Raw genomic sequence first — 13,342 nt, 5'->3', positions numbered from 1 at the left:
TCCCACTCTGTAGGGTCTTTCTTCGCATTGTTGATAGTTTCCTTTGCTGAGAGAAAGCTTTTTAGTTTGAATCTATCCCAGTTATTGATTCTTGCTTTTATTTCTTGTGCTACAGGAGTCCTGTTGAGGAACTCTGGTCCTAAGCCAACATGTTGAAGCTCTGGACCTACTTTTTCTTCTATAAGATGCAAGGTCTCTGGTCTGATTCTGAGGTCCTTAATCCATTTGAGTTTGGTTTCGTGCATGGTGAGAGATATGGGTTTGGTTTCATTCTGTTGCATATGGATTTCCAATTCTCCCAGCACCATTTGTTGAAGAGGCTATCTTTTCTCCATTGCATATATTTGGAAACTTTGTCTAGTATGAGAAAATTGTATTTATTTGGGTTTGTGTCCATGTCCTCTATTCTGTACCATTGATCCACCTTTCTATTTTTGGTACCAATACCATGCCATTTTTGTTACTGTTCCTTTGTAGTAGAGTTGAAGATCTGGTATTGCAATACCCCCTGCTTCACTCTTTCTGCCAAAGATTGCTTTAGCTATTCTGGGTTTTTTATTCTTCCAGATGAATTTCATAATTTCTTGCTCCATTTCTGTAAGGTATATCATTGGGATTTTAATTGGAATTGCATTGAATCTGTATAGCACTTTTAGTAGTATGGCCATTTTGACAATATTAATTCTTCCTATCCAAGAACATGGGAGATCTTTCCATCTTCTAAGGTTTTCTTTAATGTCTTTCTTTATTGTTCTGTAGTTCTCATTGTAGAGGTCTTTCACCTCTTTTGTGAGCTTGATTCCCAAGTATTTTATTTTTTTCAATGCTATTGTGAATGGGGTAGTTTTCCTAATTTCTCTTTTTGAAGATTCATCACTCATGTATAAAAATGCCTTAGATTTATGTGCATTGATCTTATATCCCACTACTATACTAAATTCACTTATGAGTTCTAAAAGTTTTCTGGTGGAATTTCCTGGTTCCTCTAAGTATATAATCATATCATCAGCAAATAGGGATAGTTTGAGTTCTTCTTTTCCTATTCGTATCCCTTTAATTTCTTTGATCTGTCTAATTGCTCTGGCTAGAGTTTCAAGGACGATATTGAAAAGAAGTGGTGAAAGAGGGCATCCCTGCCTTGTTCCTGTTTTTAGGGGAAATGCTTTCAGTTTTTCACCATTTAGAATGATATTAGCCATGGGCTTAGCATAGATGGCCTTTACAATGTTAAGGAATGTTCCCACTATCCCAATTTTTTCTAGTGTTTTGAGCATGAAGGGTTGCTGTATTTTATCAAATGCTTTTTCTGCATCTATTGAAATAATCATGGGATTCTTACCTTTAAGTCTATTGATATGGTGAGTTACATTTATTGATTTCCTGATGTTGAACCAACCTTGCATCCCTGGGAGGATACCCACTTGATCATGGTGCACTATCTTTTTAATACATTTTTGTATGCGATTTGCTAAAATTTTGTTGAGAATTTTTGTGTGGATGTTCATTAAGGATATTGGTCTGAAATTTTCTTTCCTCGATGTGTCTCTGTCTGGTTTAGGTATCAGGGTAATATTGGCTTCATAGAATGAGTTTGGGAGGGTTCCTTCCTCTTCTATTTTATGGAATACTTTGAGAAGTATTTGAATGAGCTCTTCTTTGAAGGTTTTGTAGAACTCGACTGAGAACCCATCTGGTCCTGGATTTTCTTTGTTGGTAGGCTTTTGATGACTTCTTCTATTTCATTACTTGAAATTGGTCTATTTAAATTGTGTATGTCCTCCTTGTTCAGTTTAGGCAATTCATATGTCTCTAGAAACCTGTTGATGTCTTCGAAATTCTCTATTTTCTATTTGTTGGTGTATAGATTTTCAAAATAGCTTCTAATTATGTTTTGTATTTCACTCATGTCTGTTGTGATATTTCCTTGTTCATTCCGAATTTTAGTGATTTGGATTTTCTCTCGTCTTCTCTTTGTAAGTGTGGTTAAAGGTTTATCAATTTGTTTATTTTTTTCAAAGAACCAACTATTTATTTTGTCAATATTTTGTATTTTTTTTTGTTTCAATTTCGTTTATTTCAGCTCTGAGTTTAACTATTTTTGTCTTCTACTACTTTTGGTGTTGGTCTCTTCTTCTTTTTCTAGGGCTTTCAGCTGTAGTGTTAGGTCGTTTATTTGTTGAGTTTTACTTCTTTTATTAAATGCGCTCCATGAAATAAATCTTCCTCTAAGTACTGCTTTCATAGTGTCCCAGAGATTTTGATATGATGTTTCTTTGTTCTCATTATCTCCACGAATTTTTTAATTTCCTTCCTAATATCTTCTGTTATCCATTCAACATATAATAGCATATTGTTTAATCTCCAGGTGTTGGAGTAGTTTCTGTTTTTTTCTCTTTCATTTATTTCTAACTTCAATCCATTATGATCTGATAGAGTACAAGGTAGTGTCTCTATCTTCTTGTATTTGCTATCATTAGCTTTGTGGCGTAATATATGGTCTATTTTAGAGAAGGATCCATGTGCTGCTGAGAAGAAAGTGTATTCACTCTTGGTTGGATGGTATATTCTATAAATGTCTGTTAAGTCTAAATTATTGATTGTTTTATTGAGACCTATGGTTTCTTTGTTCAATTTTGTTTGGAAGATCTGTCCAGTGGTGATAGACGTGTGTTAAAATCACCTAGTATTATTGTGTTATGGTCTATTTGGTTTCTAAAATGAGAAGGATTTGTTTGACATACGTGGATGAGCCACTGTTTGGGGCATAGATGTTTATGATTGTTATATCTTGCTGATTTATGCTTCCCTTAAGCAGTATGAAATGTCCTTCTTTATCCCTTCTGACTAACTTTGGCTTGAAGTCCACATTATCTGAAATGAGGATGGATACTCCAGCTTTTTTGCTGAGTCCATGTGCATGGTATGTTTCTCCCCATCCTTTCACCTTTAGTCTATGGGTATCTCTTTCTATGAGGTGAGTCTCTTGCAGGCAACATATTGTTGGATCTTTCTTTTTAATCCAATCCACCAGTCTATGTCTTTTGATTGATGAATTCAGGCCATTGACATTCAGGGTTATTATTGAGATATGATTTGTATTCCCGGTCATTTGGTTCATCTTTTAAATTTTATTTATTTATTTATTTTTTTGACACACCTTCGTTCCTCCTTTATTTGACAGTTCCTTTATGATAATTCCTCCCTTTGCTTTTTTGCTTCTTTGTTTTTTATCTCTTCGTCATGGAATATTTTGCTGAGATGTTCTGTAATGCTGGCTTTCTTTTTGTAAATTCTTTTAGCTTTTGTTATCATGGAAGGATTCTATTTCATCGTCAAATTTGAAGGTAAGTTTTGCTGTGTATAAGAGTCTTGGTTGGCATCCATTTTCTTTCAGAGCTTGAAAAATGTTGTTCCAGGCCCTTCTAGCTTGTAGGGTCTGGATTGAAAAATCTGCTGATATCCGTCTTGGTTTCTCCCTGAATATAATTTGGTTCTTTTCTCTCACAGCCTTTAAAATTCTGTCTTTATTTTGTATGTTGGGTATTTTCATTATAAAGTGCCTTGGTGTGCGTCTGTTGTAATTTTGTATATTTGGAGTCCTATAAGCCTCTTTAACTTGATTTTCCATTTCATTCTTTAGATTTGGGGAATTTTCTGATATTATTTCATTGAATAGATTGTTCATTCCTTTGGTTTGTTTCTCTAAGCCTTCCTCAATTACAATAATTCTCAAATTTGGTCTTTTCATGATACCCCATAGTTCTTGGAGATTCTGTTCATGATTTCTTACCATCTTCTCTGTTTGTTCAACTTTGTTTTCAAGGTTAAATATTTTTTCTTCAATATCTGAGGTTCTGTCTTCCAGGTGTTCTATCCCATTGGTTATGCTTTCTATGGAGTTCTTAATTTGGTTTATCGTTTCCTTCATTTCAAGGATTTCTGTTTGGTTTTTTTCAATATCTCTAACTCTTTATTGAAATGATCTTTTGCTTCCTGTATTTGCTCTTTTAACTGTCGATTGGTACGATCATTCAATGCCTGCATTTGCTCTTGCATCTCATCATTCAATGCCTGCATTTGCTCTTTCATCTCATCGTTTGCTTCCCTGATCATTTTAATTATGTACATTCTGAACTCCCTTTCTGTCATTTCTTCTGCCATGTTGTCATTGGATTTTATTGATGTAACATCTAGATTTGTTTGGGGCATTTTCTTCCCTTGTTTTCTCATATTGTTCAGGAATCAGTGGGTCATTAAGATATTGCAGATTTCCTCTATTGACTTATAATGTCCCTGACGATTTCTAGTATATCCCCTCTTAGCCTTCAGTAGCCTGAAGTCTTGGAGGAAGTTGATAATGCGGTGCTCCACAAGGAAGCTGCCTCTCTAAGGGTGGTGGCCTTCAGGTGGGGTATATTCCCTGCTAGTGGGCAGAGGTGCCTCCACTTGTTGACCAATGGTCATCCAAAGGGGAACTAGGCTGTGGGCTGAGACAAGGCCTGTTTGTGCCTGTGTCTCTGGTTTTACCGTCCTTGTGGGAAAACCTCACCCGGCAGGGAAGACTCACCTGGTGGGGAGGTCTCGCTGGTCAGTTCCCCTTCTAGAGGTTCCCCTCAATCTACAACTACCACCTGGGCTGGGCTGCCTTCCTCTGCAACGTTCCCAGGGGCCCGGACCTACCTCCTGGGCCTGGGAGCCTCACCCTTCGCAGGTGAGTCTCCTTAGGCTGCCTCTCCTCAGAGAATCTACCTGCAGTCCTGGAAACTTCACTCAGCCCCCAGGCGTGTCTCTCTGCGGCTCTTCCACCAAGAAGCTACCTTGGTCCTGGGACCCTGCTCTGCACCTAATCGCCTGGCTATGTGGCCCCTCCTCTGAGCCGCCACCTGGAGCCCCGTACAATAGCTCTGAGACCCAGAGACCCGCCACACACCTCTTCCTCCGGACAGCCGCCCGGTGTTCCGATGCAGTCACTAGGAGTCCAAGCAACTCACTTCGGGTCTCCTCCTCCCGCCAACCGCCCGTAGCCCTAGGCAGTCACTCTGAGTCCAAGTGACCCGCCCTGTTCCTCCTCCTCCTCAGGATAGTCCCCCGGGTGTTCAGGAGTGGTCGCTCGGAGACTAAGCGACCCACCGCGCTCCTCCTCCAGGCAGGCCACCGGTGTTCAGGAGCAGTCGCTTTGATTCCAAACAACTCACCACTCGCCTCCTCCTCTGGTGACCGCCTGTGGCTCTGATGCAGTCACTCCTAGACCAAGCGACCTGCCACATTCCTCCTCTTCTTCCAGGCAGCCCCCTGGTGTTCAGAAGTGGTCGTTCTGAGTCTAAACAGCTTGCCACGCAGCTCCTCCTCTGGCAACCGCCTGTAGCTCTGATGTAGTCACTCCTAGACCAAGCAACCCGCCACTTCTCCTCTTCCTCTGGGCAACCCCCCGGTGTTCAGAAGTGATCGCTCTGAGTCCAAACAGCTCGCCACACAGCTCCTCCTCAGGCAGCCACCCGGAGCCCCAGTGGTTGCTCTGAGTCCAAGCGCTGTGCTGAGCAGCCACCTCTACGATGTTCCCAGTGGTCCATGTTTACCGCTCCAGTGGGGGGAGGGGCGTCTCACCAGGCAACTCTACTTCACAAAGTTCACTGCGTTCCGGGGCTACTGCCCCATCTGGGACGCCTCCCCAATGTGAGAGACTCACCCGGCGGCTTCGAGTTGGTCCCAAGTCTCTCACTATCTCCTGTTTTGAATCCTGCGTCCTGGAGCAATATGAAATGCAGCTGCCCTCTAGTCTGCCATCTTGTAACTTTTATACTTAATTCTATTTATGTGATGGATTACATTTATTGATTTGCATATGGTAAACCAACCTGCATCTGTAAAAATTTATTTTTAAGGAAGCATGTAACCAATGCATTTCATTGACATTTCCCACTTTAATGCATAATGTACAATAGCCTTAATTAGAGATATTGAAATTTCCATGCTAGAAGAAATATTTTCTCTTACTTTTTCAAATAACATATGGTGTCATATTTTAGGAATGGGCTTTCCACTTGTGCATGGGCAAAAGGAAACTGTAGAATTTAGTTGAGTTTTTCCCACTTTGGCAACTGCCAAAGGACCCAAATTGTTGTCATGAATGCTGTGAGGTCAAGTGTGGTCTGTTTTGAAGTACTAAGGAATTGAGAGAGGTCATCTTCTGCCCGGAGTGCTTAAGAAATCAGACCAGCCTGGTGTGGAAGACAGCACTCACATCTCTTTGGCATTCCTTACCATTATTGACCCACCCTCCTTCTCATTGTGGAAATCAAGACATTTGCACAGGACAAGAATCAATATGATACTAATCCTTCCAGAAAAGTTCTGTTTCCCCATAGATACTTTGTAGCCACTGTACTAGTCTTTTCATTCTTGTAGAAAGGACTAGTAGAGTGTCATTTCTGTCACTACTGAAACCAGAATTCTCTTACTCTTTCAGGCATCTCTCCTCAGTCTCCCAGTGAATTTGACAGTTCTAACAAGGAAGAGTTAGCATCCTCATTGGTCCTGAGACAAGAAGAACCTGGTTATGATGATATTGAGCCTATCCCCATGTAGTGCTTTTTTTTTTTTTCTTTTCTTTTGAGCAACAAAGTCTGCAGACAACTCCTTATGATATTGTTTTCTCATGAAAAAGAGTTCTGTCTTCATTACTGCAAAGTTTCTACTTGTATCCCTTATTCACAATAAATACTCTGAGCCTCAAATACCAGTGCCATTCTCATTCACCCCCAGCAACCTCTGAAAAGTCAGTGCTCAAACTGAATGGATCTCCCACACATTACTCATTTGCTTCTTGTAGTTGAACAGTGCTCATTCTTCTCTTGAACAGCATAGAACTGAAATGCAGTCCTGAAGTAAGATCTTAGTCTGACAAAAATTAACTTAGAAACACCTATCTTCATATTCAAAAACATCCCACACAAGCTTGACTCAAACCTAGATTTAGTGATTGGGGTGGATCATATGGATGGTAAATGGTTATATTTCTTCTAATTTTGCCTGATTTTTAAAGGAATATCATAACTAAATTCTACTACTCCCTATTGGTCTTTTACTCCATGGCCTCTTCTCCTTTCTTGTTATTTCACAACAGTCTAAATCTCATATTTCTCCATAAAATTGCACTATTACTCATTAAATCTATTGTTCTCTATCATTTTTTGTTGCTCTCTACTCCTTTCTTTGACTCTCTTTGTTTAAACACCCAATAATTCTAACCTCCAGGATTACAAAAGTTTTCTAAGTGACTATATTTACTGTGAATTACTCCCATCCTAGGCCATCCTCACATATGTATTTGAGTTTAAAAGGACTTAGTATGCAAGACAAACACTGCAATTTTCTATGCTACAGACTCTTATTATCTATAGCAAAGTTTCCCAAATTTGGCTATTTACATGCAAACAAATGAATGTTTTCATATCTGCATTCTCCCTGAATAATTTTAAACCAAGACTTTCTTTACTCTTTTTGTGATTCCTTCCTTTTCCTTTATGAGTTTTTTCATCTTTTTATTTTGTTTGATATTTTTGTAGTTATAGATGGACAGCATGCCTTTATTTTACTTATTTTTTTTATATGGTGATAAGGATCAAATCCAGTGCTTCACACATGCTGGGCAAGCATGCTGCCACTTCTGCTTTTATTAATGCATTATAGTTATACATAACAGTGTGATTCATTTTGACATATTCATACTTGCATTTAATATAATTTCCTCTAGTACCATCCCTAGTACTTCCACTTTCCCTCCTCTGCTCCCCTCCCCTGCTCCCCTGCCAGTACTTTACTGTTCTTCCTTATATTTTATTGCTTTTTGTTTGTTACTTTACAGGTACACATAAAGGTTGAATTCACTCTGGTATATTCATATGTGTACATAGCATAATGTGATCAATTTCATCCTGCAGTTCTTTTGGGAGAAATCCTAGTTCTTCACTCGCAGCAGTTAAAGTCTCAGTGTGTAAACTTTCAGAGAGAGGCATTTCTCTCTGACCACCTAGGAATGTAAACAGCTGCCCCAAGTTGACCTAGTGTTACCAAGGGAACCTATATAGGAACCTGGTGGTCTGATCCCCCATGGCACATTGTGTTTGGGCAAGAAACTTATAAAATCTATACCTGTTCCTGCAATAAATGAGTTTGTAGGCTGCTCGCCACAAGCCTGCTTCCACCCAACTCCCAGAGTCTGTGGTCTTGACTCCGTGGCCATTACCTGTGCCTGAGCTAGTCTGGCACCCCTACACAGTTCCTCACTTTTCATGTGCCTCCCCACCCCCAGTTCTCTTCCTATACTCCATTGAACACTCTTCTATTTTCATGGATTCCCCCCATTTAAAATTTTATTTGTCTCTAGATTCACCATACCAGAGAAAGCATTTGACCTTTGGCCTCCCAAGTCTGGCTTTCTTCACTTTTATAACCTAAATATTTTATTTAAAAATAAAATGCATTTTCCTACCAACAATATATATAAAATTATTTTTAAAATTCTAAAATTCATGAATGATATGTGCAGTAATTTTTTCAAAAACTTCCCATGCACTTCTGTAATTCAGAATTGGGATATATTTAGCTATATTAGAAAGTTCAGAGGCCTTAATTTAGACTATGAAGTCTCCACATTTGGAGACCTACCTTCATTGTGGACCTCATTAGATATACACCTACAGTCATTTTAGGAAAGAGTCATAGTAACTGTCTGGAATAACAAACTATTCTCTAAACACATCAGACTTGTCTGCAAATCTGTACTTTGTTTTGTTTTGTTTTGGGGATTTTCTTTTCACTTTTATTCAAATAAGAACAACACTTATATATAGTCTGATCATATCTCCTTTCAAGCTAATGTGCCTGGATTTTCAGATGTGCAGTGCTATTGTGAAAACATGATTGTTCTATAATTTGAAACAAGTATTTCGGACATACAATGAAATGCCTGGGTTTTATGGTCAAAGAAAAAAAGAGAGAGAAAGAACTGATAAAAAGAGCTGTGGTGTCACATGTCCACTTGAAGTTGATGGAGGACAGGATAAGCAATTTTTTTTGTAAAATTCTTTATAATGTATCTCTAGATATAATGATATTGTTTCCTCTCCTTCGGTAGGCACTCAAAAAATGAGGCATTTCAAGGAGCGGGCTAGCCAATTGTCAATGGCCATTGGATTTGATTTCCTAAGAAACTTTAAACAATGTGGAAGAACCCTGTAGTTAGCCTTTGCTATTAGAGTTAGTCAGACTGATAATGACTCAAATATTTTCTGAGGTGTTAGACCCACAATTCAGATATGAAGGAGTTGCAGAAATTTCATTTGTTTTGTTAGTTTTGCTTTTCCTGAAATTCCATCTTGAAAACTAAGTAGTACCTTCTTAGTTTGAAATTGGTCTGATTAATATCACTTTTACTGAAGAAGCTGGTATCCTTTCTGTGGCTTGCCCTTTGCTATTCATACATATTAATTTAATTTAAATAAAAGTTATGGTTTCAAGTGCTGATTCATAGTTTGACCTACAAGAAAAGAGTTAAGGCAGTCACCCTTTCTTATCAGAAGCCAGTTAGGGTGAATGCAACTTGGGGTCCAATTGAATTTAAAAATTGTAATTCTCTAATTACAATTGGCAAAAAGTCAGCCAAAGACAGAGGCCTGAGACAGGTGGCCCGTGGAACTGCAGATTTGGGAGTGTGGGGCCCATTCCAGGCCATCATCTGTGAGGATGGGGTATTAGCACAAGCAGGCTGGCCCAGGCCTGACTGATTCTGACTGAGTTACCTTTGCAGAGTGGCTGTGGCACCTGGAAAGAGCAGGGTTGGCAGAGAGCGCAGCCCCTGCATGACTGTACTTTCTGTGGGGTCCCTGGAAGGACTAAGGCAGGTGCTCCTCCTTAGCAACTTCCCACACTGCCCACTTCTGATCCCACTTCCTCTATAAGATGTGATTTAGCTCAGCAGCAACTCAGGAGTGGGGATAAGGCCTGGTGTGTTGAGAATTTCTCCTGCCTCTTGTGAGAGACAAGCCTAGAAAAGTCATCTGGAAGCCTGACAAAGGGCAAGCCTACTTTCTACAACTAAAAATCTTGGTCACTTCACACTCCATCCACTAAAGTAAAACTAAATCATTCTGAAAAATAATGCACTCTGAAACTCTTGTCACATTTATAAAAAGAAAAGCCAAGAAATTTCAAACATTTTAAAAAGTCCTTTAAAATGTATCAATGGCCTTTTAGTAACAAATATAAAACAGTTTAAGACACTTGGTGACTTTCTTAGGTCATGTGTCCATATGCATAGTAAGGTTTTACTCCTAAAATTATCTGTTTGGTAAAATCCCCAGGGAAAGTTCTATCAGGAAAATAATTGTTTGGAAAGAATTACTTTTCTTGGTGGAAATATCAAAAAGAATTAATGTAAACACATATACTTAAAGTGTTAATACAAAAATATTAATTCAGTTGGATAAATAAAAGAAAGCGCCACCAACTCTATGGAAATTTTTCAAGACTAAGATGTAACTCAAGGATATTTTAAAATACATAATTGCTCCAAACAAGAATGATCATTCTCATTACAAGCCAAAAATAAAGTGCTTTGAGAAAAAGTAGCTCCACAAACTTCAGCTTATTCACTTATGGACAGAAATGTTATCCTGATATTTACGTCTGAAATATTCATCATGTGGAGAAACTTAGCTTCACAAAAGGCCTGGTTTAGGGCTGTATTTTGCCATTTTTCTTTTTTTTTTTCTTTCCTGCAAAATCTGCTTAAATATTTTCTTCAGGATGTTGTAAACTATTGGCTCATTTTCAGAATTAAAATTACCCTTAGTGAAAGTCTTACTGGTGTGGGCAAGGCAAGCTTCCTCCACCTCCGTGGGTATTGTCTGCAGATTCACTAAGCAATGCAACAATCAAAGGATAGTCTGGTGCTATCCCTTCTCTAATAAGAACAGGACTTCAGTGGCACCCGCTTGTCTGTCAACCAATGTGTCCACATCCTCTTTGGTGATAGTAGGCTCCATTAGTTGCTCCAACCAAGACCACATCAAACCACACAGGAAGAAAAGATCTCTCTCACCACATATTCTTTCCCACCCTCCATCTCGGGAATTTAGTTCTTTCTGCCACATTTCTACCTTCCTTTTCACTTACTCCTTTTCTACAAACTCATTTAAACTTGCCAGGTCTATGGCTGCCAATATTCTCCTCACTTCAACAATCAATTCAGATGGCAAGTCAGCACATGGCACTGCTTCAGATAGACCTCTGCTCTTCTGCGTTTCACATCTAACCGAGAACTCTGTCTTGGGACTGAAGCCACAGTCTGGAGGGCTGCAGCAAATCCTGCCCTCCTCCTCCACAGAGCCTGGGCCCCAACTACTGTGTGGTTCACAACACTGGGCCACTTACTGATGAGAAGAGTTTAGATCCTTATGCACATTTGCAAAGTTGAGTGTAACTGATTCCCCAGGATTGCATGAACCCGAAATATCCACAGAGAAGGTTCTACTTCATTGTACTTCCTTTAGAATGTCTCTCCTACAGAAAAGTGGTGATTCAACATCCTTGAGTCTTTCCAAACCACACTTAGAGTGACTCCAGAAAGAAAATGTGTGTGAACCAATGCCTCCTTCTGCCACTGTAGACCTGGAGTTGGTGAGATGTAAGCATGTCTGATAGGCATCTACTGCTGGAGGTTGTGACCCAGCAAGTCCTGGGCAGACTCCATCCATGGAGTCTCTCCAAGATCCAGGAGAGCTTCGACCCTCTTTAAATCTGACTCATCTTAGCTAATTTGCCTCTTCAGATAAATCACTTGACATTATGCCTCTTCCAACAGAAGTCAAACTCTTGCTCATTGGAAAAAAAACCACATCCTGATTCTAAAACTCTGCCACCACTGCAGTAGGGTGAAATGGGTCTGAGGCATCACTGTTGTGCCTCAATAACTCTTTACCCAGCTGCACTGTGACCATCTCAGACATGGTCTTTTTGATTTCATCAGAGAGTCCAGCTCCTTTCAACATGTCCTTCGTCACCACTGGCCTGTTTTCAGCCAAGTCCAGCAGCAATTTGCAGACCAGATGGACGATTTTTGGCATGTTTCAGAAGCCATGCCTCATAACCATGAAGCAGATGACACTGGTGAATTAAGTACTGGGCAAATTATGTCCTTGTGCTTTGGGATCACGGCAAGAGAAAATACTACAGAGAGGAATCAGAAACTGAGTAAATATCCATACACATAGCAGTTGCCCTCTGATTTGTGTGGAATTGGGTCACTTGGCCCAATCAAATATAATTGCTAGGCTAGAAGTCATTCTTGTTGCAAAAACTAAATAACATGCTAGTAAACACTTGTCCGGCTAAACCCTGCATGAAAATGAATAGCTACTTTTCCTTCCTGTAAGGCAAATATCATCACTTTCACCATATCTAAGATGGTGGTAAGAGATGCTACACTATAATCCTTCCATCCAAAATTGTAGAAATAAATGCCAAACTCCATGAATGCTTCAGGAAGGTACATGAAACCACTTTCTTGTTCCAGAGCATGACCACAGCTAGCATGCTTACCAGGGCACTGCAGGTTGAGTATTGTTATTAAACCATGACTGAGGAACTGCCCGATGATGTGGTACTTCTTGGGGAGTTCAGATAATGGGCGAGCAATGGCCAGAATACTGTCAGTGACCGAGGATGAACAAACACCCTTAATGGCTTACTCTTGCTCATTCCTGAAGACTGACCTTCCACTCTTGCATGCTTTACCAGCACACCATGGAGCACTCCATGTGTTCAGGGATGACATACCATAAATGCTCTCCCACTTTTTTGTACTTTGTTGTTGAACGTTCTGAATTTACTTTAGTGTTTGCAGCTTACCACTATTATTCACCAACATGGAATATGGTTGTTCATTTGGAGGCAAGACTCCTGCAAGCCATGTTAGTCAGCACTTTGCTGTTGGGATCCGGAGCCCATTTGAGCCTGGAGTCTCGCTAGTCATCCAGGATTCAGAGGCTCAGGCAGATGAACAGGGATGGCCTGAGGGCAACCTAGGGCAGTGCACAGGCACCAGACTTCACAGGCCTTGCAGAGCCCCTGTGCTCCCTATTGTGCAGAGTGGGCAGTGGGGTCCAGCCCAGCACATAGACAATGTCCTCCTTTGTAAGCCATACAGCTGCAAATCTGTGTTTTATACATGTCTCTGGAATGACCCTTGTACTCTCCAGTACTTTTTTATCTGTTGTGTCTAGGTCAGGGTTCTCAGTAGTACTGTCAAGGGGCCAATTGATGTTCAGTCATCTCAAGCTTC

The 13,342-nt window shown here is 40.0% G+C and overlaps 1 protein-coding gene and 1 pseudogene across 1 annotated transcript in view; one reads left to right on the top strand and one right to left on the bottom strand.

The window, feature by feature from the left end:
- Nucleotides 1–6,699, top strand: part of LOC124982758 (antigen WC1.1-like) — a 111,067-nt gene extending 104,368 nt beyond the window's left edge. The window contains 1 exon segment of the mRNA XM_047549694.1: nucleotides 6,467–6,699. Coding sequence (XP_047405650.1) covers nucleotides 6,467–6,585 — 119 coding nt within the window. The 3' untranslated portion in view covers nucleotides 6,586–6,699.
- Nucleotides 6,700–10,718: 4,019 nt separating this feature from the next.
- LOC124982757 (protein tyrosine phosphatase domain-containing protein 1-like) overlaps nucleotides 10,719–13,342 on the bottom strand; it is a 55,422-nt pseudogene continuing 52,798 nt past the window's right edge.

This window comes from Sciurus carolinensis, chromosome 4 (genome assembly GCF_902686445.1).
Source record: "Sciurus carolinensis chromosome 4, mSciCar1.2, whole genome shotgun sequence".
NCBI classification, from domain to species: domain Eukaryota; kingdom Metazoa; phylum Chordata; class Mammalia; order Rodentia; family Sciuridae; genus Sciurus; species Sciurus carolinensis.
The sequence above is the reverse complement of the archived record's forward strand: the minus strand, read 5'-3'. Positions and strand labels throughout refer to the sequence as shown.